A 26,452-nucleotide genomic window follows, 5' to 3' on the forward strand; every position below is an offset into this window, starting at 1 on the left:
AAGGAGGGACACGGACTCACAACTGACCAGTGCTGCACACACACGTGAAGCTGCTTTATGCGGGATCCGACACTCGATCACCGCTGGCGTCGCCTACTCTGACCGGCAGCAGCTCACCGGGGCTCAGGCAGAGGTCTTTCCCATCAACTATGGCCATGAGAGGGCTTGATCCCGGGGCCTCCTGCAGGCCGAAAGCACAGGCTCTACCACTAGACGGCCTTTAATCATAGAACCATAGAGTGGGAAGGGGCCATAGAGGCCATCTAGTCCCACCCCCTGCTCAACGCAGGATCAGCCTCCAGCATCCAGGAGAAGGATCTGTCCAGCCGCTGCTTGAAGACTGCCAGTGAGGGGGAGCTCCCCACCTCCTTAGGCAGCCCCTTCCACTGCTGAACTAGACTCCTAGAATCCTAGAGTGGGAAGGGGCAAAAGAGGCCACCTAGTCCCACCCCCTGCTCAAGGCAGGATCAGCCTCAAGCATCCAGGAGAAGGATCTGTCCAGCCGCTGCTTGAAGACTGCCAGTGAGGGGGAGCTCCCCACCTCCTTAGGCAGCCCCTTCCACTGCTGAATTAGACTCCTAGAATCCTAGAGTGGGAAGGGGCCATGCAGGCCATCTAGTCCCACCCCCTGCTCAGTGCAGGATCAGCCTCCAGCATCCAGGAGAAGGATCTGTCCAGCCGCTGCTTGAAGACGGCCAGTGAGGGGGAGCTCCCCACCTCCTTAGGCAGCCCCTTCCACGGCTGAACTAGACTCCTAGAATCCTAGAGTGGGAAGGGGCCATGCAGGCCATCTAGTCCCACCCCCTGCTCAGTGCAGGATCAGCCTCCAGCATCCAGGAGAAGGATCTGTCCAGCCGCTGCTTGAAGACGGCCAGGGAGGGGGAGCTCCCCACCTCCTTAGGCAGCCCCTTCCATGGCTGAACTAGACTCCTAGAATCCTAGAGTGGGAAGGAACCACAAAGGCCATCTAGTCCCACCCCCCGCTCAGTGCAGGATCAGCCTCCAGCATCCAGGAGAAGGATCTGTCCAGCCCCTGCTTGAAGACGGCCAGTGAGGGGGAGCTCCCCACCTCCTTAGGCAGCCCCTTCCACAGCTGAACTAGACCCATAGAATCCTAGAGTGGGGAAGGGGCCATGCAGGCCATCTAGTCCCACCCCTGCTCAGTGCAGGATCAGCCTCCAGCATCCAGAGAAGGATCTGTCCAGCCGCTGCTTGAAGACGGCCAGTGAGGGGGAGCTCCCCACCTCCTTAGGCAGCCCCTTCCACTGCTGAACTAGACTCCTAGAATCCCAGAGTGGGAAGGGGCATGCAGGCCATCTAGTCCACCCCCTGCTCAGTGCAGGGTCAGCCTCAAGCATCCAGGAGAAGGATCTGTCCAGCCGCTGCCTGAAGAAGGCCAGTGAGGGGGAGCTCCCCACCTCCTGAGGCAGCCCCTTCCACTGCTGAACTAGACTCCTAGAATCCTAGAGTGGGAAGGGGCCATGCAGGCCATCTAGTCCCACCCCCTGCTCAGTGCAGGATCAGCCTCAAGCATCCAGGAGAAGGATCTGTCTAGCCGCTGCTTGAAGACTGCCAGTGAGGGGGAGCTCCCCACCTCCTTAGGCAGCCCCTTCCCCTGCTGAACTAGACTCCTAGAATCCTAGAGTGGGAAGGGGCCATGAAGGCCATCTAGTCCCACCCCCTGCTCAGTGCAGGGTCAGCCTCAAGCATCCAGGAGAAGTATCTGTCCAGCCGCTGCTTGAAGACGGCCAGTGAGGGGGAGCTCCCCACCTCCTTAGGCAGCCCCTTCCCCTGCTGAACTAGACTCCTAGAATCCCAGAGTGGGAAGGGGCCATCCAGGCCATGTAGTCCCACCCCCTGCTCAGTGCAGGATCAGCCTCCAGCATCCAGGAGAAGGATCTGTCCAGCCCCTGCTTGAAGACGGCCAGTGAGGGGGAGCTCCCCACCTCCTCAGGCAGCCCCTTCCACTGCTGAACTAGACTCCTAGAATCCTAGAGTGGGAAGGTCCATAGAGGCCATCTAGTCCCACCCCCTGCTCAGTGCAGGATCAGCCTCCAGCATCCAGGAGAAGGATCTGTCCAGCCGCTGCTTGAAGACGGCCAGTGAGGGGGAGCTCCCCACCTCCTCAGGCAGCCCATTCCACTGCTGGACTAGACTCCTAGAATCCTAGAGTGGGAAGGGGCCACAAAGGCCATCTAGTCCAACCCCCTGCTCAACGCAGGGTCAGCCCTAAGCATCCTAAAGCATCCAAGAAAAGTGTGTATCCAACCTTTGCTTGAAGACTGCCAGTGAGGGGGAGCTCACCACCTCCTTAGGCAGCCTATTCCACTGCTGAACTACTCTGTGAAAATTTTTGTCCTGATATCTAGCCTATATTGTTGTACTTGTAGTTTAAACCCATCACTGCGTGTCCTCTCCTCTGCCCCACTGCTGCCCGGCCTCTCTCGCCAGCTCTTGCCCCTGAGGAGGTCAAGCGGAGGCTCTGTAGCTCTGGGGAGGCCTGGAGGGGGGGGGGGCGTACCTGGTGGAGTTGATGGGCGGAGCTTCCTCGCTGGTGCTCCATTCCAGGCTGTCTGTGCTGATGTCTGCTGAGTCCTGCCGGGAGCCCTCGCGATGCTTCAGTGTCTCCGTGGCCACCTGCAACTTGCCCTTGTTCCGCAGCTGCCGGTCGGCAAACTCCACCTGCGTTTCAGTTGGGCAAATGTGCAGGTGAGGGTGCAGACTGGCAGGCGGCCCGGCACCGAGGAAGCAGAAGGGCTCCTGGCCGAGAGCCAAGCTCCCCGATGCAACCTTTTTTATTTTTGAAGAAAACATTTGGAAGCCCCTACAACAGTGGAAGACGTGAGCTGGATTCTTAATACTCAAGAAGAGCTGGATTTTCAATGCCCAACGTTTCACTACTTGAAGGAGTTGCAAAGTGGGTTACAAACACCTTGCCCTTCTTCTCCCCGTGCCAGACGTCCTGTGAGGTGAGTGCGGCTGATACAGGTCTGTGAGAACAGCTCTAAGAGAACTGCGAATGGCCCCAAGCTGGCTGCATGTGGAAGAGGAGTGGAGAACCAAATCCAGCTCTCCAGATAAAAGGTCGCTGCTCTTAACCCATCTGGCTGCATGCGAGCCTTTGGGAATGGGGGAATAGAAATCCCATGAGAAATAAATAAATGAAATATACAGAAGACTGGCTGGGATGCCCGACTCTCCAAAGCCTGAACATTTTTTACTTTATCTATTTATCTACCCATCCATCCATCCATTCTCCCACACCTACACCTAAAGGTCCCAAGGGTGCATTGCAAAAGTTCAGAATAAAAATAATCTAAACTACATAAAGACATTTATGACCCAGCACCCCCTTGTGCCAGTCCCAGTTCTCTCAGAGCTCTCTTGGCTCCTCCTACCTCCTCCCAGAGTGTCTGTTGTGGGGGAAGGAAGGGAAAGGTCTTTGGGACTCCTTGGGGAAGTGAAAAACGGGGCATAAAAAACCAGCCCCTGCTGCTGCTGCTGCTGCTTCTTCCCCATTCCCTTCCTGACCATCGGCAAAATGCCATGCGCCTTTTCCACACGGCCGCCACTCACTGAGCCGGCCATTCAGGGGCACCTGCCCCTCACGCCATGGGAGTGCAGACCAAGGCAGCTCAACGGTCTCAGCAAAAAGGCCGTGAAAAGCAACTCTGGCGGGTGGCTTGCCCCCCCCCCCGCCCCATTCCAGCCAATGCAGCCGGGCCAAAGAGGGAGAGCGGCGCGAGGCCTACCTGCGCCTCCAGGCTGTGGACCCGGCTGGTGAGACTCTTGCAGCTGAGCTCTGACTCCTTGGCTTGCAGGGCGGTGCGCTGAAGCTCCTGGGCCAGGCGCTCCGACTCCGCCTTCAGCTCCGCGTTCTCTTTCTCGAGCTGCTCCAGGCCCTTCAGCTTCTGCAGGAGCTCCTGGTTCTGCTGCTTCTTGGCATCGTAGTGCGTTTTGGCCTTCTCCATCTGGCGGGGGAGGCAGAGAGGCCAGCAGGTCACGCAGGGGACCCCGGAGTTAACCGCAGGACGTGGAAGGCTCGGCGGGGCACGTTCCACTCCGTCTCTATCTTCCGGAGTATTTGCCAGGCCTCCCAATTTGGTGTCATCTGCAAACTTGATGAGTAGTCCCTCCACCCCCTCATCTACTGGAAGGCCAGTAACGGTTACCGGGGGCACGTCACACCAAACAAAAATGTCGGCACCCGCTGAGTTGCCAACGGAGGGAGACAGACGAATCTCCCAGGGAGGGAATTCCAAAATTTGGTGTCAGGGCCTTTTTGTAGGTTGCCACTTATCTAGCTTCAGATGTCGGGGGGAACAGAGGTTGGGTCTCCAAAGGGGACAGGAGGGCCCAGGTAGGTTAGCAGAGGGATGGTTCGTTGTGAGATAGCATCCTCATCCTCTTCCCCCACCCCAAGAGGCAGGTATAGTCTCTGTACCTGGCCCTTATAATGCTCCGCTGCTTGTTCCTTTTCGGTCAGCTGTTCCTGGAGATCAGCCATCTTCTCGTTCTGCCGGTCGAGTTCCTTCTGCAGCTCCTGTTCACGCACCTATCGAATTTTGAGGGAGAAAGTTTTGAAAGTTCTTACGATATGGAAGCCAAAGCAAAAACTGAAACGGCACCCTTGTTGCATTTCAATCTGCAGGACAACAACAGAAAAGACACACAACTCTATCAAACTGGGACTCCCAGGACGATAGCTCATTTCTGGGGCCTCCCCAGAGGGAGGGAAGGAGCCACGTGATGCCACCCCAAACTCCTTGGAGGGGGAAAGACATCAAACAATGTTACAATAGGGCGTGGCCAGCTTATCAGACAATCACAAATGTGGAAAGTACACAGCATTTCCGTACGGCAGCCTTCCTATGCTTCAGGCATCGACTCCTGACATGCTGTTCTCAAGCAGAGCCTCTGCCAAGGACGTTCTGCCCAGCATGCTGCTCCTCCCCATGACAGCAGACCAGCCACTGGCTGCACCCCTTAATCAGTGCTTGGGGGTTTCTCACCTCAGAAACCCAACAGCCTCATGCTACGGGTTATGAATCATAGAATCATAGAGTTGGAAGGGGCCATACAGGCCATCTAGTCCAACCCCCTGCTCAACGCAGGACTAGCCCAAAGCATCCTAAAGCATCCAAGAAAAGTGTGCATCCAGCCTTTGCTTGAAGACTTCCAGTGACTCCCATGCAGAGCACTTCCTGTCCCACTGAATCCCTGGGATTTAACAGGCAGGCTCCAAAGCCAAGTCCCCACGCTGGACATTGGCTCCCCACCCCCCTGCCCCCGAGGCTCACCTTGGCCTTCTGCTGCTGGGCCCGACCGGCTTTGTCTTGCTGACTGAGCTTCTGCTTGAGCTCCTCGGCCTGGAGGGGACGGACGGACACAGAAGAGCGGTTATCCCAGCCCCGCCCCTTCCTGCTGCTTGGCCACCTCCAATGGCTCCCCAGCCAAACCACACCGGGCAGCAGGGATGGCGAGCCACACGGAAACAATCTGCTGCTTCATAGAATCCAATCATTCTGCTCTATGCCAAACTGAGAGAGGGACTGAGGTGGCTTCCCAGTGCCTGCCTCTGCAGAGCAACCCGGGGGGTGTCCTTGGTGCTCCTCCCTCAAGAGCCAGCCAGAGCTCGCCCTGCTTAGCCTCCAATGGTGGGGCCACCCAGGCCATGGCAATGCTGGTGAGAGGCAGGCGGAAAACTCTCAGGCAGGCAGCTCTCAGGTCCCACCTCACTGACAAGTCCCAGTCTGTGGAGATTTCACCAGGCACGGCTCCCCATTTTCAAGCTTGTCTAGACACAGGGAAAATGCCCCCTGCAGTTGCTCAACTGAGAGCTGAGGCACAAGCCACTGTGAGCCTGTCTCCTTATACCTGGCAAACACTGCTGAAGAAGGACCTGAAACAGGCTATGTTGTACCGGAATCCTGTCCAGAGAGGATTACAGAGAATTTCTATTTTGGCTTCCAGGGACTGGACAATAAATTGGACCCATAATGTTTCCTTGATTGTATTATTGCATAGATTTATGTACAAACACACACAGGTTTTTTTTTTGCCAGGGCCAGGCCCAAAAAGAGCAAATGGTCCCCAGGTGTTCTGCCCAGGAAAGAGGCAGGATCCCTGTGCCATGACCTTCCCCCCCCAACTGAACCAGCAAGGCACATGCTGCGGGTGAGCAACGAGGCGGGTTTAGTAGTTTTTGGAAGCAGAGCAGGGCGAGGCAGTTAGCACCATTGCAGCCACTGGGATGGGGCACATGCAGAGCGCAGATGTTCCTTCAACTCGACAAAGAGCCAGGAACCAGTTCAGGACAGGAGCCAGGCCCCCACTTTCTCCCCAAAACCCACAAGGGGGGGCAGGGTTTTCCTCTGTGGCAGAGCGTTTGCCCCTCTGTGATCAACCACAACATGGCAAGCAACTGGATGATGATTCCACTGTTCAAACTGAAGCTGGTTTGCTCTCGATACACCCACTCAGGGTGGCTGTCCCGCCCCTGACTGCCTCCTCCTCCAACCGGCTTGCCTGTCTGTCCAGCAGCCAGCCAATCGCCTTCCGTGCCCCATCACTGGCCACCCCCTCCTCCTTCTACTTCCCTCTGAGGTTTGAGGGCTGCATATCCCTGAGAGCTGCCCCTGCTAGTGAGTTCCCAAACAGCTGCCTGCAGCCTTCCCAGGTCCTGGGGGGAGGGAGAGGCCATCCACAGAGTTCATGCCCTCCACCCCCCCCCCTTATCTAGTGCCTGCTGTATTCCTGAATGCGATGGGCTTGGCCTCTAGTATACTATGGATAAAACTTTGTTGGTCTTTAAGGTGCCCCTGGACTCAAAGTCCTGCAGTCCCTGCAGAGTGAGGCCTTCTGAGAACCCCCAGTTCCTCTCTGCCAGCTGTCGGGAGGGTAGGAGTCTGGCCAGGACTGGGGGAGACTGGGCTATGCAGGATGCCCGCTAAGGCCTGCTTGCTGGAGTACTTCGGGAGCCCCGTCTCTTAGCCCCCGTTTGCCACACTGCTTGCCGTCTGCCTTGCGGACAGAGAGCTGTGCTCGCTGGCTTTTGCCTCTTCCCAACTATCACGCTACGTAAGAGAAGAAAAGGGACGCTGACCTGGACGTGGAGCCCCCTGGGCAAAAGGCGCAGCGTGGTGAGGCAGGCAGCGGCTGCTTAGGGAGAGCGGAGCCCTGCTTGGGCACACGCCAGACGCCCCCCTGGCCTCGGCCTCCTGACTGGGGAGCAAAACCAGCGCACTCCCGGCTTGTCCTCCGCGAGCCCCCCACCGCAAACCGTTCCCAAGGGGTGGCGGCAGCCGTGGTGCAGGGGAAGCAGCAGCCAGAGCAGCAGCTGAGCCCGTGCGCGGTCACCGTTTAAGCAGCCGACCCCTGGCATGCGTTACCTGCTTCGCCATCTCTTTCTGGCACCGCTCTAGCTGCTCCACCTGCAGGAGGGGGAAGGGGACAAGGAAGGCCCAGGTGAGCACACCCCAGCTCCAAAGACATGGTGGGGAAGGCTGGCAGCAGAGGGAAGGGATGTAGGAAAGGGTGCCCCCAGCAGCCTTTCTCTCCACCACCAGCCAAACTGGGCCCGCAGAGAGGCCTTCGTTTCCCCTCCCCCCCCCCGCCCCCTTTGGGGCCTTACCTGCACCAGCAGCTTCTGCCTGGCCTCCTCGGACTGGGCCGTCTCCCCCTCCAGCTTCCTCCGGGCCTCCTCGGCCTCCTGCTTGCAGACGGCCACCCGCTTCTCCGCCTCCCGCCGGGCGTCCTCCAGCTGCTGGGCGTGCTGTTGCCTGGCCTGGGCCAGCTCCGTGTCCAGGCGCTGCTGCCCGCGGCTGGCCTCCTCCACCAGGGCCTGGTTCTCTCCGGCCAGTTTGGCGTGGGCCTGCTGCAGGGCAGCCAGGTTCTGCGTGTAGCTGGCCTTCTCCGCCTGCAGCTGCTGCAGGCGGCGCTCCTGCTCCGAGAGCCCCTCCCTGAGGGGGAGGAGTTCCCCCAGCTCCTGCCGGGCGCGGGCCAGCTCCGCCTGCAGGGCCCGGGACTCCCGGAGTAGCCGCTCCCGCTCCTCTTGGTGCTGGCTCTTCTGGGCCGCCTGCTCGGCCTGCAGCTGCTGGTAGAGGCGCTTGACGGGCATCAGCTCCCCGAGCGTGGCCTGGGCGCCGGCCAGCTCCTGCTGCACGGCCAGCAGGGCCTGCTCCTTCTGGAAGGCCTTCTCCTGGGCGGGCCGGAGCTCCTTGCGGAGGTCCTCCTCGCGCTTGGCCAGGGCGCCCAGCTCCTTCTTCTGGGCCTCCAAGGAGCCGCGCAGCTCCTCCGCCTGCTTCTGGGAGTCCTGGGCCTCGGCCTTCATGGCGGAGCACCTCTCGGCGGCCCTGGAGGCGGCCGTGGCCATCTCCGACTGCAGCAGCCGCAGCCGCTCCTCCAGCTTCTTGCTCTTCTCCGACTCGGCCACGGCCAGCCGCCGCATCTCCTTGCTCTCCACCTCCTTCTCCAGCAGCTGCCGGCGCGTGAGGGAGAGCTCCTTCTCCAGGCTGCCGAGGAGGCTGTTCTTCCGCTCGGCATCCTGGAGGCAGCGGGACATCTGCTCCTTCCAGCTCTCCTCGGCCTTGCCTTTCTCCTGCAGGGCGGCCAGCTCCTTCTCGGCCCCCGCCGCAGCCTCCCGGCTCTGGGCCAGCTCCTTCCCTTTCTCCAGGAGCTCCCGTTTCAGCTTCTCGGTGGAGCTGGCCTGCACGGACCGGGCGGCGGCCAAGAGCTTCTCCAGCTCTGCAGACCTCTCCTTGTGCTGCGCCACTTCCCGTCGCAAGGCCTCGACCTCGGCCGCCTGCCGCTGCTCGGACGAGGCTGCCGCTTGCTCCAGCTTGGCCACAGCCCCGCTCTGCTCCTCGCTCTGGTGCTCCAGCCTCTCCAGCCGGCCGCGAAGCGCCTCGCACTCCTTCTGCTTCTTGTCGCAGAGCTCCCGGCCGGCGGCCGCCTCCTGCTCCTGGCGCCGCTTCTCTCCCTCCAGCTTCTGGAGCAGCAGGTCCTTGGCCCCCAGGGTGGCTCTGATGCCGTCCAGCTCCGCCTCCCGGGCCCTGGCCCCCTCCAGGAAGCCCTGCAGCTCCCCCTCCGCCTTGGCCGCCCGCTCCTTCAGTGCCTCCAGCGAGGCCAGTTCGCTCTTCAGCTTCTGCACCGTCTTCTGCAGGTCCCGCAGCTCCTCGTCGCGGGAGACGTTCTTCACCCGCAGCTCATCCAGCTCCCGCTCCTTCTCCTCCGCCGCAGCCTGGGCCCGGGCCACCTCCTCCTGGAGCCCGGAGACCTCCACCCTCAGCTCGTTGGTGACGTTCTGCAGCTGCACCTCCAGGGCGGCCCGGCCGGCCTTCTCCGCAGCCAGCTCCGCTCGGGTCCGCTCCTGCTCTCCGGCCAGCCGCTGGGCTTCCCCGTCCCGCGTGGCCAGCTCTCGCCTCTGCTGCACGGCGGCTTCCTCCAGCTTCCCTTTCAGAGACTTCACCTGGCTGGCCAGCTGCTCCACCTCCTGCTCCCTTTCCTTGACGGCAGACCTGGCGCTGGAGAGGCTGCCCTCTGCCGCGGCCAGGTCTTTGTGGCTCCGCTCCCGGAGCTGCTGCAGCCGAGCCTCCAGCGCAGCTCTGCCCTCTCTTTCCGCTGCCAGCTCTTTGGCGAGGCCTTCCAGGGCCAGGGCGGCCTTGCGCTCCTCCTCCTCCTTCGCTCTTGCCAGGCTCTGGCCTGCCTCCTGGGCTGCCGCGGCCAGCTTCTCCCGCCAAGAGGCCACCTCCGCCCGGAGCGTCTCCTCTGCACTCTCCCTTTCCTGGGCCTGAGCCAGAGCGCGGGAGGCCTGGGCCTGCAGCGTGGCTTGCGCTTCCTGGTACTTGCTCTTCAACTGCTTCAGCTGCGCTTCCGCTGCGGCCGCTTTCTCCCGCTCGGCCTGCAGCTGCTGGCCGGCCTGTTCTCGGTCTTGCTCCAGGGCCTGGAGCCTCTCCTCCAGCTGGCCCTGCCGACCTCCAGCCCCCGAGGGGAGCTCCCCCAGCCGCCTGGCCTTCTCCCCGCTCATTTCCCGCTGCGCCTGATCGTGGTGCTTGGTCAGCTCCTGGAGCTGCTCCTCCAGGTCCGCAATGCGCCGCAGGTTGCCTTCCAGGGACTCGGCCGCCCTCCTCTTCTCGTCCTCCAGGATGCCTTCCGTGTTGCGGACAGACTCCTCCAGCACCAGGAGGCGCTCCTGCAGGCGGGCGTTCTCCTTGCTCAGCTTCTCCCTCTCGGCCAGCCTCTGCTGGGCCTCCCGCAGCTGCCCTTTCAGAGCCGGCACCATCCCCGCCTGGGCCTCGCTCTGCTGGCACTGGGCCCCGAGGGCCACGATCCTGGCCTCCAGCTCCCGGACCTTCTGGCCCAGCTCTGATTTCTCCCGCTGGGCCTCTATGGCGGAGGCATCCCGGGCTCCCTCCAGGGCCTGCAGGCGGCTAGCCAGAGAGGACCGCTCCGCTTCCGCCTCCTCCAGCCTCCTCCGTGCCAGCCCCAGCTCCTGGTCAGCCCTGCGGCGCTCTTCTTGGCCCGCGGCCTCCACCCGCCCCAGGGCTTCCTTGCTTTGCTTCAGGGAGCTGTTCAGCTGATCCACCTGGAGGCTCAGCTCCTGCATAGCTGCCCGGGCTGCCTGCTCCTTTTGCTGCAGCTCTTCCACCCGCCGGCTGTTCTGGCTCTTCTCGGCTTCTGCCTGCTGGTGCCAGGCCAACAGCTCCTGGTCCTTCTGGCAAAGGAAGCCCGTCAGCTTGGCTATCTCGGTGGTCAGGGTGTTCACCTGGGCCGTCAAGCGCTCTGCTTCTGCCTGGCTGTCCTGCTCCAGCTTCTGCTTGGCCTGAGAGAGCTCCGAGGTGGAGTTCTGCATGCTGGAGAGGAGGCCGGTCAGCTGGAGCTTCTCCTCCTCGAAGTTGCCCCGGTCGGTCTGGAGCGTGGCTTCCAGCAGGCGCTTCTCCTCTTCCACACGGGCCACGGTGGCCTGGAGCTCCACTTGCTGGCCAAGGAGGCTGGCCACCTGTTGCTTCAGGTCTTCGAGCTGCCAGGACAAAGAGGACAGGACAGACTTCCATTAGCACAGCGTTCCCTTCCCCTCCACTATGGCCACAAAGCTACCCTTCCCAGCCACTGGGCCTTCTGCGCTGTCCTTCGAGCGGGGGTATGTCAATCACTCAGATAATGGGTAGGTACACAGCATGGTGCATACTGATTTCGGCCCCCTATGCCTGCTAGAAGCAGAGCAGCCATCTTCCCTCCCACCAGAGCAGAGATGGCCCCAGTACTGAAGGTACCTGCCCAGAGCTCAGCATTTCCTGTGCTTCCACACCTGTGCATCTCCTCCCCGCTCCTTCCTACCTGCAAGACGTTCCCCATGACCTCTCCAGTCCCCGGAGAAGAGCTGCTCTCCTTCAGCTTCGCCAGCTGGTCCTCCAACAAGGAGATCTTCCCCTGCAGAATCTCCAGTTTCTCTTCCAAGCATTTCTGGGGAAGGGAACATAAGCCTTTCAGAGAAGGGAAAAAAGCCCCTGATCCCCTTTGGCCTACTCCACCCTAAATACTGCTGGCAGAGTTGAAATATGCAAGGCTGCACAGCACCAGGCTACTTGAGGCATGTAATAGGTGCATTGTGAAGAGGAACATCTTGCATACTGGAGAGGAGAGAGACTAACTCCCTCTTCTGGGGGGCATTCAGTCTGTTCAGCCGCAGTTCTGGAGGCAAGCAGGGAGGAAGTGTTCTCAAGAGAGCCTCCAAAGAGCCAGTGCAAAGTTAGTTGCACACATCAGTCTGCTCCTATCCACAGGGGTAGCCAGACTGTGGCTCTCCAGATGCCCATGGACTACAATTCCCATGAGCCCCTGCCAGCACATATAGCGTTTTGTCTGCCCTCGCGCCCACCCTCCCCTCTCCATTTCCTGCTCCAAGAATATATATTTTTTAATGGAGCAGTCCGTGTTGCTGTGGGACCGCAAAGCTATTTTGCATAAGTTAATATAAAATTTCCCCTAAAGTGTCCACAGTCTTTTTGGGATTGGGCAGGCAAAACACAGTCCCTGTTTTCTGGCAGAGGTAAATGAATTTGGGGGGGGGGGGGGAGCATGTGATGATGCAGCCCTCTCCTGGTCTGCCAGGCATCCCTGCTCTTTGTTTTTAAGCCTGCTGTTCACACACAATCACTCTTCGGGGTATAGCTACCATGTTCAGACTCTCAAATATAAACGGAGACCGAAACACCACGAATCCCAAAAAGGGCGGGGGAGGAATGCTTTATCATTGTGGCGTTTCTCCATAGTAACACGCAAGTGCTGATTTTTTATTCAAAATGCATTTAAGTTGTGGTGTTACTGCATAGCAATGTGGAAATTCACTTTAAAAGACACACACACGCATGTCAGGGCTCAGGGGGGCACGGACGTTTGAGTCCCCAAGACAACCGCTGTGCTTTGATGGGTGGATTGCTGTGATTGACAAGCTGAGGAGTAGGGGGAGAAGTTTGACTTGTTTTCCCTTGCCGCCTGGTCTGGAGGGAAAACGTGGGAGGGGTCTCCCGTGAGGAGGCTTGCAAACACGCAGCTTACATCTGAACAGGTGTAAGTTCTCTTTAATCACTGAGGGGCCTCTCCTCCCTGACTCTGTTTCGGGAAGGGGATCACTCACTCCCGGCTCCTGTTACAGGTCCTGTGGAGTTGGATGGCTTCCCCAGCCTCTCCCGCATGCTAACCTTCTCGCCCAGGGCTTGGTGGAGGTTGCTTTCCAGGACAGTCCTCCTTTCCTCCCAGTCTCGAAGTGCCGTGTTGTGTTCCGTGGAGAGTTCGTTCATGGCTTCCTGCAGTCCCATGAGGTTGCTAGCCAACTCCCGAAGCTGGCTCAAAAGAGGGGGGAGGTGAGGAACAACTTTGGAGACTTTAATAGTACCACTGACACACACACACACACACACACACACACACACACGCCCCAATGCAGAAGGCACGGTGGCCTGGTCCTTAAAAGTAACTGAGTTAATCTCCAGCAGAAGAAAAGAGCAAGAGCCCAGGAGGACCCTGACAAGCATAGCCTGTGGCAGGGCATGAGATCGCTGAAGGAGTGAACGCTGACTCTCAAAAGCTCGTTTAGAAGGTGCTGATGGACCTGGGATTCCCAACCAAGAGCACAGGGACCCCGAGGGCCTCCTCCTCCTGCCTAAACCGGCTTGGCCTTAAGCGAGGGAACTGGCCACCTGTGCCTGCAGGGCTGGGGTGCAAAAATCAAACCTGGGGGGGGGGAGTTGGTCGTGGAATGGTGGGGGATCTTCTCAGCTCCTGCCTTCCTTTCCGGCCTACAGAAGGCACAGCCACCATAGTAGTAGTAGTAGTAATAGTAAAGGCAGGGGGAGGGAGCAAAAGAAGGGCAAAGGCTGTGGCTGGCTGTGCCACTTCTGGACATAACTTCTGGGGGCCACTGAAGCCTGAAAATGTATATCAGGGGTTCCTCCACAGTCAAAAGATTGAGAAAGGCTGTCCTGCACTCTGCCTCTTCGCCCCTGCTGCAGACAGACTAACACAGCCTCCTGTTTTGATCTCTCTCCCTGGAAGGCACGACATTTGGCTGTACAGAACGGAAATCCATCAGCCTTGTGGGGTGAGGACAGGTGGATTCCCATTCTGAAGAAGAGAGCCATGACTTATGAAAGCTCATCCTCTGCCACAAAGGTTGTGAATTCCTGAAGCTGCTCCTGGACTCTGGGTTTCTACTAATGCAGATCAGTTCATCTTGGGTTAGTCTACATTCACCAGAGATGACTTGCGCAAGGCACTGACCCTCTGGGAAGAGCACACAGGAGACTTGCACATGAAAGGCAAGAGGCCCCTCCCCCAGAGACCCAACTCCTGGTCCCTGCTTCAAAGTCCCTGCCCCGAGAGAAAGACCACCCTGTTGTGCAACAGCATTTCACTGAAATCAAAGGTTACTTCAATCCCTGCCCAATTCCCAGCCCCAGAGAGGCACACCTGTCCCCTACCTGGTGGAATGAGCTCCCCGGTGAGCTGCGGGCCCTGTGGGACTTTTCTGTCTTCCGCAGGGCCTGTAAAACGGAGCTCTTCCGCCAGGTCTATGGTTGAGGCCGGGTTAGTGCAGGAAGAGCAATTGGGGTCCCACTGAGGTCAACAACGAATGCTATTTCTGACTTGTCTCTCCTTTCTCCTCCCTCTCGTAGAAGGGTAAGGGGGGTTGAGGGTTCCATCATCTTGCTGCTGTGATTGTTGTTGTCGATGTTGTGATAGTCCATTTTAATGGGGGTCTCAATGGGTTTTTAATCGGACTTTTGTAAACCGCCACAAGCCACTCGGGAGTGGCGGTTAATAAATTAAATAATAATACATAATAATAATCCTTCTATTCTATTCAGAAATCCCTTCCTTGCCTGGCCCTCCACTTCCTGGCCACCCCTGTCCCAAACCTGGAGGTTACACAAGTACTGCAGGAAACGGGAACATTCCCCTACCTTGAAGGAGAGATCGCCGTTCTCCTCCAAGAGCTGGTTTATCTTCCGGTCCATCTGGCCCTTTTCGGTTTTCAGGTCTTGACACTGCTTCAAGATCTCATGTAGACGCATGAGGAGACTGAGGGAGAAAGAGGAGGCGCTGCTCAAAACAGAAATTGACCCAGGGGAGGTGGGCAAAACACACAGAGTATCAGGGTGTCTTAATGACCAATATGTTTGAGGGCTAAAGTCCACTTTCATTAGCTGCATGACATGAAATACACAACACAGAGAACTTTTTAAAGAAAAGGGAAAGGCACATTGTGATGCAAACTTCAAATTAGCAGCCAACAGAAAGAAGAGGGTCAGGGGTTGAGCCACCAGCTCCAAGTGCAGAGCACCTCAAGGTTTACATATATTAAGAAGAACTAATAACACAATATGCAGTAAGATCACCTAAGAACATAAGAAAAACCATGTTGCATCAGGCCAGGGGCCCATCCAGCCCAACAATCTCTCACCAGGTGGCCAAAACCAGAGGCAATCAGGAGGTCCCCCAATGGGGCCAGAACTCCAGAAGCCCTTCCACTGTGTCCCCCCCGCCTCCCAGGACCAAGGAGACAAAGCACAAGAACATAAGAGAAGCCCTGCTGGATCAGGCCAGTGGCCCATCTAGTCTGCGTCACCCAGTGTCGCAAGCTCAGGGGCCATCAGGAATCCCACCAGCGAGGCCAGAACTCCAGAAGTCCTCCTCCTCTTGCCTCCAAGCACCAAGACAGAGCATCCCTGCCCCAGACAGAAGGACATAAGAGAGGCCATGTTGGATCAGGACAATGGCCCATCCAGGCCAACACAATCAGCCCAATGGCCCATCCAGTCCAACACTCTGTGTCACTCAAGGGCCAAAACTTAGGAAACAAAAACATGAGAAAAAACCCCAACTAAAATCTTGGCTGATGAGAGGCCCTGAAGATCCCCGAGCCAGAGATCCTGGTCAATCCCTAGGGCAGCCAGAGGGCCCCACGGAGGGCAGTGCTTAAGAGGGTCGGGTGGATATCTGGGAAGTCTGGGTTTGAAACCCTCCCTCCTCGCACCGTGGACCTTGCGGGGTCACCGAGCGCTAATCATGCACTCTCAGCCTAATCCACCTCCACAGGGCTGTTGTAAAGGCAAGATGGAGGAGAGGGGAACAAATGTAAACTGCTTTAAGCCTCCATCGGGGAGTAAGTGAATCATACAAATATAAATAGAACAGAAAGAAGACAAGGAGACAAGGAGACGGCACGCAGGCCGGCCAGGGGGGAATGTTCGTGCGGAGAGCTCAGCGGGTTTCTTGTAAGGAGCGCTTGGCAAATACCTTTCGTTCCTTTCTCGGAGCTCCTCCATCTCCTTGGGCTCCACCTGGTCGGCCGCTTGGCTCTTCTGCAGGCGAGACAGGTGGTCGATCCGCTGCTTCATCACCAGGATCTGCGTATCTGGAGCAGAAGAGCCACAGAGAGACACACACACCTGTGAGCAGCTGAAGAAGCTCTCTTGCCAGCGGGCACGGCCACGGCCGCCAAACACAAGGCTGGACTCTCGTTCCCGAAAAATCCCCCTGGAATGGGCTGACTGTGTAAAAAACAACAGTTCTGGACACCAATCTTCAATTTTTGTTTGGGGGCATGGGGGGTGGGGTGGGAGGATCACTTGGTCATGAAATTGGGGTCACTGTAGGTGGGCAGGTAGTTGTGGGTTCCTGCACTGTGCAGGGGGTTGGACTAGATGACCCTGGAGGTCCCTTCCCACTCTAGGATTCGATGATCAGAGATTGTATGGCAGACATCAGCATGTGGCTTGGCTCACTTGCAAGAGCCATCTTCCCCTCTGTACGCGAGTACATCAGCCCCCAACCCACTGTACAGTACAAAACATCCCTGTAAAAAAACCTCAAGATTGGTAACTATTAAAATCAATTCTATGCCTGCGGACAGAGACGCTCGGGGAACAGCCGACTCACCTTTCTCATCAATGAGCTTGCGGTTCTCGGCCACCTCGCGCTCCAGGTCATCCCGGTTCTCCCTTTCGGCCTCCAGCTGCTTCTTCAGCCTCCTCATCTGAAACTGGGGCGTCTGCATGATGTCACCCATGGGAGAGGCAGAGGAGCCCGGCAGGTACCTGCGAAGGAACGTCGGCCACACATTCGGTGGACAGCCGCTCTCAAGTTCAAGCAGTGTTTGCTGTCGTGAGCAATTTTTTAAAACATAGAGGGACGCTTCAGATTTGACAAACTCCCTTTAAAAAGTGCAGAGCCTGCCAAGAAGAGCGAAATCTTAGTGGCCAAGGGCCCTGAGAAGAGACTGGTTTTGTGGCATTGTGTACTGTGCTGTCTCTCCGTGGAAGAGGAGAACTCCTGCAATCAGGGGCCCCGTCCCAGAGCGTTTGGCTGGGAGCAGTGGGAGAATAACACCTGCGGGGCCCTCCGGAACATCCTGCTATCCGACACGCTCGCTGGGCACATCTCGGGGTAGGCCTTGGCCCAACCAGCCTGCGGGGTTACGGACAAACGTTACATTAAGCGATTAAGTCATTAATGGCTCATTGCTGATTGTTGGGTTACAGTTAAATGTTTAATGAGGTTGAAGCAGTTTGCAGTTTATCCAGGATTCTTTAGGAAGATTTCGCATTGAGCTGGGGGTTGGACTAGATGGCCTCTAAGGAGGCTTCCAACTCTAGGATTCTATGGGTCTATTCTACAGAGTACAGTTCTGGAGTATATTGTACAAGTTCACACTGGAGCATGGATATGTTATGCACCTATGTGGTAAACTGCCCTGAGACGTATGGGGGGGGCGGGCGGGGAGGTGGTATAAAAATGCAATAAATAAAATTTGCTTGGGGGCTGAGGTTGGAGCGCTCCTAACCCCAGGCCATTTATTTATTTAGATTTTTATACTGCCCATTCTTTACGGCTCTGGCTGGTTTACATGGAACGTAGCATACATTTACATGGAACATTATATAATTTATATAACAGAATACATCTGCTGCCCAACAGACCCACCAAAAGCAGGGACCCAAAGCGGCAGCTCTCAGCCCGCCCTGGACTCCCTGCCCCTTCTCCAGCTCTCCCTTCTCTTCTCTCCTCGTCCCCTTCCTTGCACATTACAAACCCCCCTCCTTCCAAGAGTTCCTTCCAATGGCTGGAAAATGTTACCCTTGACACGGAGTTTGGGTGCAGTGAGAAGGGGCTACACACCACTCAGGGTAGATTTGGGAGACGGGTCCCTGACTCCTTTTCTGGAGCCTGTGAAATCTTTTTAGCTTGGGGGTGGAGCCAGCTGGGGCTTCTCCCCATCAAGGATTCTGACTGACTGGCCATTGGAGATTTGATCCGCTGGGCACATTTTTTTAAATGTTACTTTGGGCGATCCTCGCTGTGTGGTTGAAAGGAAGCTACGACGGGGCTGGTTCTGCCTTCCAAGGCAGCCATGTCTCTGTGCCCACCGTGCTGGGAAATATAAAAATCAATCATCCAATGCATCATTAAATTCCTCAAGGTGCCCCCTGGCTCCAAAAGGCTGGGGGACCCTGACCCAGGACACGGGGATGCTCCTCAGTCCACTCACCTACTGAGGCTGGAGGACGAGGCAATCTTTTGCAGCTTCAGGAAGTGCACCTCCTGCTTCTGCGGGGTCGTCTCCTCTGAGCTGGTGCTGGAGCCGGAGAAGCTCGCTGAGTGAAGCGCTGGAAACAGGGAGCACACAAGGGCCAAGTGAGCCCCAGGAGTCCACGGAGCGCAGCTGCCGCCCCGAGCTCCGCCAGAAGAACTGACTCAGGCCACTAACACAGTGAATCCCTATTGCCCTCCCGGGACCCGGCTGCGGCCGATGCATCTGGGGGCCTGCCTGCGTTGTGGCCCCTCGGTGTACCAACAAACCTGCGGTGAGGCAGCTGCAAGGTCTACTCCCGGGGAGGGCATGGGAGCAGGCTGGGCAGCGTCCCCCTGCACTTCAGTCAGACATGCTCACCCGGCACTTACTTTTCTTTTGAAGAAAGCTCTCCAGATTCTCACCGAGGCACTCTTCGTTGTAGAGCATGAAGTTCAGGAACTTGGCCATCTCTGCCTGAGGGAGGGAGGCGACGCAGCGTGAGCGATTCAGCGGGCAGGCTGGCCAGGGACGGATCAGGAGAGGGAATCAGCCCGAGATGCCCAGCCTTGGCGCCGGCCTTTCTGAGCCAGCAGGCACTTTAGGGGTCCTGACGCAGCATAGTAAGCGTGGGCACAATCTTCAACACTTAGCTGCTCTTAATATTTGAGCAGAGGAGCTGGTCCGCCCTCTGTTTCTGGTCTATGGACCAATCAGGACACTGTGCACATCCTGATTGGCCCGTGGACCAGAAACAGAAGCTGGCCCAGCCCCCCAACGAATCCAGTGAGAGGCACAATCGCCACCAGTCTCCCCCTGACTGCAGCCAGGAGAGGAGGTCAATGGGGCTGGCCAGGGAGGTCCCTGCCCTGAAAAGGCCCACTGAGGCTTGGAGAGGCCATGGCAAGCATTTCCAGGGGAGAGTGCTGGCAGGAGGGCTGCTGGTGGGTGGGTTCCCTCCCACACTTCCCCATGCCCCTAAAAGCCCTGCTGCAGCCTCTCCAAGCCTCAGAGTTCCTTTTCGGGACACGGGGAGCGAGGAAAGGGGATGCTACCGGCCGCTGTATTTACAGAGGCAATGGGCTTTAAATCTAGTCTATCTAGTAGTAATATATTACGAATAACAAATTTTTATTTGTAGCCCGCCCTTCCAAACAACCAGGGCAGCTAACATCAATAAAATCAACATTAACGTTTAACAACTTTTAAACCGTCAACACACACAATCTGCCCCTCTTAAAATACCCAGGAAGGGGAGTCCTTGAGAAGCGAGACGATCTCCTAATTTCTCCTGGCTGCCACAGCTGACATCCAGGCACTCACTGACAAGGCTGATGAAGCAACGCTTGAAAAATCCGTACAGCCAATCAAACGGCCAGCAGCCAATGAGAAGTCTAACTGGGGAAAGCCACATTTGGCCCCACCCACTGTCTTAATACACTTGGCGGGCAGCAGGAAAGGCACCCAAGGGCCCAATGCTGGGGTGCCGTGATCGAAGCCAGGCCCCGTCTCTTGGCTTTCAACAGTGGCCCAGTCCATAGGGACCAACATCCCAGGACCCACAGAGGGCTTACAAGTCTCTCGCGTCCAGCACATAGAGGAACACCTTAGCCGGAGCGCTCCGTGCAAGGAGAGGAAGTAGAGAGGCCGAGCACTTCACGGGCCGGCCTCAGAAGCTGCAGGCCAAAGGGGGTGTTACCTGAATGTCGTAGTCCACCGTGCTCCACTCCCGGGGAATCTTCTCACTCATGGAGGCCTGATAAAGCAGCAGCATGACCACCTGGGGGGAGGCAGAGAGAGAGCAAGGCACTATGACAGGCCACGAGGGAAGGAAAGGCGATTGGCTGCAGGCTTAGCGAAACACAGCAATGCAGAGGCATGGCACACGATGCCACTGCCTGGCACCAGCCAGTGTCTGAAGCACCTTGTCACATTTTGGGGGAGCCGCCCCCCACTTCTGTCTCAGCTTCCACTCCGCAAGCACCCGGCCCATGGCGAATCCGGGGCCGTCAGCCAGCATGCCTGTTCCAGATAATGAGCTACTCTAGGGTCCCACCAGCCCTTTCCCTCTCTCTGCCATCCCCAGGGGCAACCCTCCCCCCCTGGGCACACCCGGCTGTGCTGATACCTTGGCCAGTTCCAGCTCGTCTCCCGCTAGAAGCTTCTCCTCCGAGACCAGGCTGTGAGAGGTGGACTGGTGCTTGCAGCACTCTGGGGGAAGGGGGGGGGGGATGGGAAGAACAGGATGTTCAGCGTCAACGGTGGGAGAAAGCTTTAAATCTGGGGGGGAGGGGGGGAAGTCCCTGTGAGCAAAGCACTGTGGACAGCCATGCTCTCCTCTTCCCCGCCCAGTCTTTCAGGAGCAGGCGTGCTGGGAGAGAGGGGGGCTCAGGCACCTAAGTGGGCCCCTGATCCCCTGATGGCTCGCTCCGAAAACGTACGTGAGCAGGACACAAAGCTGCAAGGAAGGAGCACTTACTCTCGAGAAAGCTACTGACGTACGCCACCCGCTCCGGCAGACTCTGCTGCAGAACAGCCCGTCCTTCTTCTGTGCCGTGGCTGGAAGAGAACAGAGCAATCGTGTCAGCACACGCAGAGACTCTCGCTGGCCCATTTGGCCACGGGGGAGTGAGAAAACGGAGGCGAATGGGAAAGAGGGGCGTTGAAAAGCAGCCCGCTTCTATAGCTCAACCGGTTTCCTGCGACACGGAGGACAGCCCGGCAAATGGTGCAAGGTCCCCTGCAACTAAAGCGCCTCATGCGGGGGGAGAGAGGAGCAGAACGGCAGGGAAGGGCTCGGAAGCATTTAACGGTTTGAACGTTAAGGAAGCAGGAGAGCCAACTGCTTCGGGGACAATGCTAAGGAGCTGCAGGATTGCCACAGCAAGTACAGCCTGCACCCCTCCAGCCCCACACTCTGCCTCCAAGACGCCTTCTGGCTACCCTAAGGAAGGGTCATTTCCACCACTGCAGCTCTTCTTCTGCCTTCCAGAGCAAGACTTCCTTGTAAGTTCCTGTTCCTAGGGGGAGAGGATGGTTTGTTCCTCATGTGTATTGTTCCCTCTAGTGGTCAGTTCCATATTACACTGGTTAACGTTCAGGATAAAAACCTATATTTAGATCTGTAGGAACGGGGTGGGCAAACTGTTGCCCTCCAGATGTCCATGGACTATAGTTCCCATGAGCCCCTGACAGTGAATGCTGGCAGGGGCTCATGGGAATTGTAGTCCATGGACATCTGGAGGGCCACAGTTTGCCCACCCCTGCTGCAGGGGGATATGCCAGGCACAAACTGGTGTAATGCCGAATCAGCCACTAGGGGGAGCAGAACTACTAGCCCAATGCCGAGCCAATACGGTACAGCCTGAAAATGGTTGCAGTCTTCCCTCCAAGGTAGGGGACAAGGGTGGTAGTAGGGGAGAGAATCTCCCAGAGGCACAACCCTAGTTTGTGGGGTCCTGCAGAGTGCTATTCTCTCACCGGTCCTGGTCCAGGGCTTCAGGCTGGGTTGCCACCAGTATGCTGATGCCACCCGGCTGTTTCTGTTGATGGGCGGCCACCCACCTGTCTGCACCCTCAGATTCTTTGGCCAACTGTCTGGAAGCCATGGTGGGCTGACCCGAGTGGAATCAGCTGAAGCTAAATCCAACTAAAACAGAGGTCCTCTGGCTTGCCGGGAGGGGGAAAGTAATGCAACTCCTGGTTTTGGACAGAATCCATTTAACACTCTCAAACCCCATCAAGAGCCTGGGGTTTTAAATCATCATAGAATCATAAAGCTGGAAGGGACCTCCAGGGTCATCTAGTCCAACCCCTGCACAATGCAGGACACTCACCACTACCTGACCACCCACAGTGACCCCATTTTCATGCCCAAGTGATCCCCCACCAAAAATCTCCAAATTTGGCCTGGCCTGGAGGAAATCCATCTACCACCCCACAGTGGCAATCAGCAATTCCCTGGGTATGCAAGGAAGGGCCACAAGAGACAAACGCTGGCACATCCTTTCCTGGACCCTGGATGCTTCCTTATCCATCAAGGCCCAGGTCACAAATGTTGCTCACCAGGCGTTTTACCACCTTTGTCAGGCATGGCAGCTTGCACCCTACCTCTCAACTCTTGACCTAGCCACCATGACCCCTGCAACCATCACCTCCAGATTACACTTCTATAATCTATGCAGGGCTGCCTTTGAAGCTGCTCAGTGGAAACTCCAACAGGACCAGAATACGGCAGCTCAGGGCCTTAACCAGGACCCCATATTATACCAGTGCTCTCCCAGATGCACCGACTCCAGATTGGAGACCGAACCACATTCAAGGTTTTGATTCAAACATTCAAAGCCATAAATGGTATTTCGCTCCTGTATCTCTGGGATCACATCTTCTTATATGTCCCCCTCCCCGAGAGCGCTAAGATCATATGATTAGTGTAAGCAGCCTGCGTACGGGACCCTAGCGTAAGGGGCCCTGGAGGCCCCTTCCAACATTAGGACTCCCTTAGGACTACCACTCTGCGGCACAAGAGGCTCCTCATGCACACGTTAAGTTCGTGTTATCCCTGAGACAGGCTGCATGTCAACATCTTCCGTCCCCTGAACTAAAGGCAAACCTCTGCACAAACACGCCCAGCTGAACTCATGACAGGGCAGGGAAATTGTTCCAAGCCTCTTACATTTTGTCGATGATCTTGATGAAGACTCGACAGTCCTGGAGCGGAGACAGCGAATTCAGAGCCTCTTCCAGCTTCAAGCTGTTCACCTGCAGAGGAGGAAGAGCCAAGTCACAGGTGGGAACCCACAAGAACAAGGATCCATGCCGGACCGTCCTGGCAAGGGGGCACAAGGCATCCACTCCCCAACCCAGAGCGTGCGGATGGCCTGGTCTGAGGAAATTCCCTCTTGGGACATGCAGGGCCTCAAGCCTCAAAGATGGCATTTTGCCCGGAGGCGGAAGGATCCCGTTCGGACACACGCCTCAGCGTTACGCAGCCCAGAGGGAACTGCGCAGCTGGCACAAGACCCATCACCAAAGAAACCATTCGCTCCTGATTCCACCAGAGTCATGTCAAGCCACAAGTCGGCAGCAGGAGTCATTCGTTGAGGATCGCAACACATGATAACGAAAAGCGATTCGGAGGCCTGGGTTACACTTTCCCTCTCAGGCTCACAAACAAAAGTAGGAGGAGGAAACCAGACCCAGAAGCAAATCCCCCCGATGAGCTCTCAAAGGCTTGGCCTCGGACCTGGACTCAGTCCAAATCCCTACCCTGCCACGAATCTGATCCCCACTCCCAGAACCCCTGGTTTGCCTCCCAACACTGCCAGGGAAGCTTGTTCCGTGACCTTGGCCAGTCACCCGCTCTCTGCCTAACCTGCCTCACAGGGTTGTGGAGAGAAGAAAACAATAGAAGTCACTTTGGGTCCCCACTGGTAAGAAAGGCAGGATATGAATGAAGTTAATAAAGTAAACATTAATAAAGGATGCATTCAGACGTAAGCACCGTTAAGGAAATATGCGGATAAACAGTACAGAGAGCCAGCGTGATGTTGCGGCTAAGAGCAACAGATTCTAACCTGGCGCGTTACGTCGGATTCCCCACTCCTCCACATGCAGCCAGTTGGGTGACCTTGAGCTAATCACAGTCCTGTTATAAGCTGTTCTGACAAAGCAGTCCTGTCTGGCCTCTCTCAGCCTCACCTACCTCACAGTAAGCTGCTTTGAGACTCCTTCTGGCAGTGAAAATGTTATAGTTATTTATATGTATGGTTCTTTGAATAGTTCTCAGCTCCATGTAAACCGCCCTGAGACTTCAGGGAGGGCGGTATATAAATGCGGAAAATAAATATGATTATGAATATAAAAATATAAAAGCAGGGTGTAAAACCCACCTCTTCTTGTTCTTCTACATCTTCCTTCTTGTGCAGCATTTAACTCCAGACACCTAGGCTGCATAAAGCTCCCCACTCACCAATAGCAAAGGCTCCAAGCTTTCCTGATTTACGATCCAGGTAGCCAGGGAGCATACTAACATTGGTTAATACACAGCTCTGCATCTGTATATCACAGGTAACCATTTAAGTGTGACCAGAAGCTGGATTTGTGCACTTTTATCCTTAACGGCAATTGCACCAACATCTGAATGTAGCCAACACAAAAGGTGTTACAGCAAAGCACGGATTTCCACAATAACTGTAGGACTCTGCATTTGTTTTCTTAAGAATGCTGCCCACGGCAAAGAAACAAATTCATTGTGCCTGATCCATCAGCAGCTCACCGGATCCAACGTGTCAAATGCTGTCGTTTATTTACACAACTATTGTTTGCGTAAAATATTTGCTGGCTGCTTCATCGTGGAAATCTTTTCCAGATTTCTTGTAATATTATAACCGCACAACAATGCTGAAAATGCACATAGAAAGCAGCAAAATAAAAACAGCACCCAAAGCCATTTAAAAAGCAGTGGTGAAAATGTGTAAGCACTTGGAGGAAGAGGAGGAGAAGAGTTGGTTCTTATACGCCATTTTTCCCTCCCCGAAGGAGTCTCAAAGTGGCTTCCAGTCGCCTTCCCTTCTTCTCCCCACAACAGACACCCTGTGAGGGAGGGGAGGCCGAGAGAGCCCCAAGATTACTGAAGAAGAGCTGGTTCTTAGATGCCGCTTTTCTGTACCTGAAGGAGTCTCAAAGCAGCTTACAGTCACCTTCCCTTTCCTCTCCCCACAACAGACGCCTTGTGAGGTGGGTGAGGCTGAGAGTCCTGATATTACTGATGAAGAAGAAGAAGAGTTGGTTCTTATACACTGCTTTTCTCTACCCAAAGGAGTCTCCAAGTGGCTTCCAATCGCCTTCCCTTTCCTCTCCCCACAACAGACACTCTGTCAGGTAGGCGAGGCGGAGAGAGCACTGGCAAAACATCTTGGTCAGAACAGCTCTATCAGTGCTGTGGTAAGCCCAAGGTCACCCAGCTGCCTGCAGGTCAAGGAAGAGTGGTGAATCAAACCTGGCTTGCCAAATTAGAAGCCGCTGCTTTTAACCACAAATACACCAAGCTGGTTCTCAAATGTACAATAAACCAACCAAATTCATGTGTGCAAAGGTTAGGGGTAACTCTCACACATATGGATTTGGTTGGTTTATTGTACACATCAACACTAAGAGATACTTAGGTGTCACTTTACAAATACGAGGGGGGAGCACACACTAATTCCTACCCAAGCCCAGTATTATTGTACTTATCCTGGATGCTTTAGGCTGATCCTGCATTGAGCAAGGGGTTGGACTAGATGACCTATAGGGTCCCTTTCAACCCAAGGATTCTGTAAGCAAACATTGTCTGTTTTCACTTAACTAAAAGCACTCGGGGGAACAACCAGGGCAGAGCCAGAGAATTGGGAACCAAAGCATACGCGCAGGGGCGGCCCGGTTGCTGAGGAAGGACCACGGAGGGAGTTCGCCTGTGAAGCATTCAGAGGACCCCGCACAAATGTTCACCAGCCCCAATGGCAAGACGTGCAGCACTTTTAAGTCTAGAAGGCAAAAATCTAGACCTTTTTCCCACCGCCCAGCCCAAATCCAAAGCCCCCCCCCCCCACCCCACCCGGAGAAAGTCCGCAAGATGTGTCCCCCAAAGAACAAAGCTGGGGGAGTCACGGTGCTCTCCTCCCCCGGTGTTCATTTGGGAATGGAAAAGGCCACCCAGGAGCACGGGAGAATCCCCCTTTCCTGGCTGCTCTCAAGAAAGAGCGCCATCAAGGCCTTGCCCCTGGGGCTGCTGGGAGAAACGCAACCATGATTTTGCGGCAAGGAAAGGCCACACCCAGCGACTTGTATCCGTGATTAAGCAAGCTGAGATAACAGGCTGCACTTCAGTTCCTCACTGCGAAGGGACGCAAGTTGGGCACGGCACTGAAGCCCCGCCCACGGAGATCCTGCCCCACGGGCCCCACGACTGGCTCTGGGGATTAACTTCCCTGCCCACATCCCTCTCTTGGGGAGCCACGGCTGCGCTTGAGGGGACCAGTTTGGACGGTTTCTGCCCGCCCCTGGGGATTAATAGAGATAGATCTCTTTGGCTCCTGGCTGGCTCTTTGCGGGCCTCCCGGGTGATTCTGCAGAGGCCCTCCTGGCCACGGAGAACAATGGGCCGGCTGTTCTTTCATCATCCTCTCCCAGGCACTGGAAGCCCCACCCCCCCCCGCCTTTCCAGGGTTTCCCAAGTAGCCAGGGGACGGGGAGCAGGGCACCTCTCTGGGGAAAGACTGTGGACAAAGTGGACAAAGCACACCCTGGAGCCACCGCGATGCCCCCAAGGCAGCTCCCCTCTCTGCCACCAGCCCAGCAGCTGCATTTGGCCCACCGGGTGTCCCTCACCGGGTGGGGTCT

At 56.6% G+C, this 26,452-nt stretch overlaps 1 protein-coding gene across 6 annotated transcripts in view; it reads right to left on the minus strand.

The window, feature by feature from the left end:
* Positions 1–26,452, minus strand: part of NUMA1 (nuclear mitotic apparatus protein 1) — a 66,583-nt gene that overhangs the window by 10,185 nt on the left and 29,946 nt on the right. For 5 of the 6 annotated variants that reach the window (XM_077341122.1, XM_077341121.1, XM_077341117.1 and 2 more), the window contains 17 exons: positions 22,746–22,831; positions 20,550–20,629; positions 20,199–20,281; positions 19,770–19,850; positions 18,463–18,547; positions 18,050–18,167; positions 16,441–16,598; positions 15,799–15,916; positions 14,463–14,580; positions 12,702–12,842; positions 11,338–11,463; positions 7,634–11,020; positions 7,392–7,433; positions 5,301–5,369; positions 4,445–4,555; positions 3,753–3,971; positions 2,522–2,682 (listed from right to left, as the gene is read on the minus strand). In XM_077341122.1, coding sequence (XP_077197237.1) covers positions 2,522–2,682; positions 3,753–3,971; positions 4,445–4,555; positions 5,301–5,369; positions 7,392–7,433; positions 7,634–11,020; positions 11,338–11,463; positions 12,702–12,842; positions 14,463–14,580; positions 15,799–15,916; positions 16,441–16,598; positions 18,050–18,167; positions 18,463–18,547; positions 19,770–19,850; positions 20,199–20,281; positions 20,550–20,629; positions 22,746–22,831 — 5,183 coding nt within the window. Of the gene's footprint in view, positions 1–2,521; positions 2,683–3,752; positions 3,972–4,444; positions 4,556–5,300; positions 5,370–7,391; positions 7,434–7,633; positions 11,021–11,337; positions 11,464–12,701; positions 12,843–14,462; positions 14,581–15,798; positions 15,917–16,440; positions 16,599–18,049; positions 18,168–18,462; positions 18,548–19,769; positions 19,856–20,198; positions 20,282–20,549; positions 20,630–22,745; positions 22,832–26,452 lie in introns of those variants that run through there. The other variant, XM_077341123.1, reaches the window with a different exon arrangement.

Source organism: Paroedura picta, chromosome 6 (genome assembly GCF_049243985.1).
Source record: "Paroedura picta isolate Pp20150507F chromosome 6, Ppicta_v3.0, whole genome shotgun sequence".
In the NCBI taxonomy this organism is placed as follows: domain Eukaryota; kingdom Metazoa; phylum Chordata; class Lepidosauria; order Squamata; family Gekkonidae; genus Paroedura; species Paroedura picta.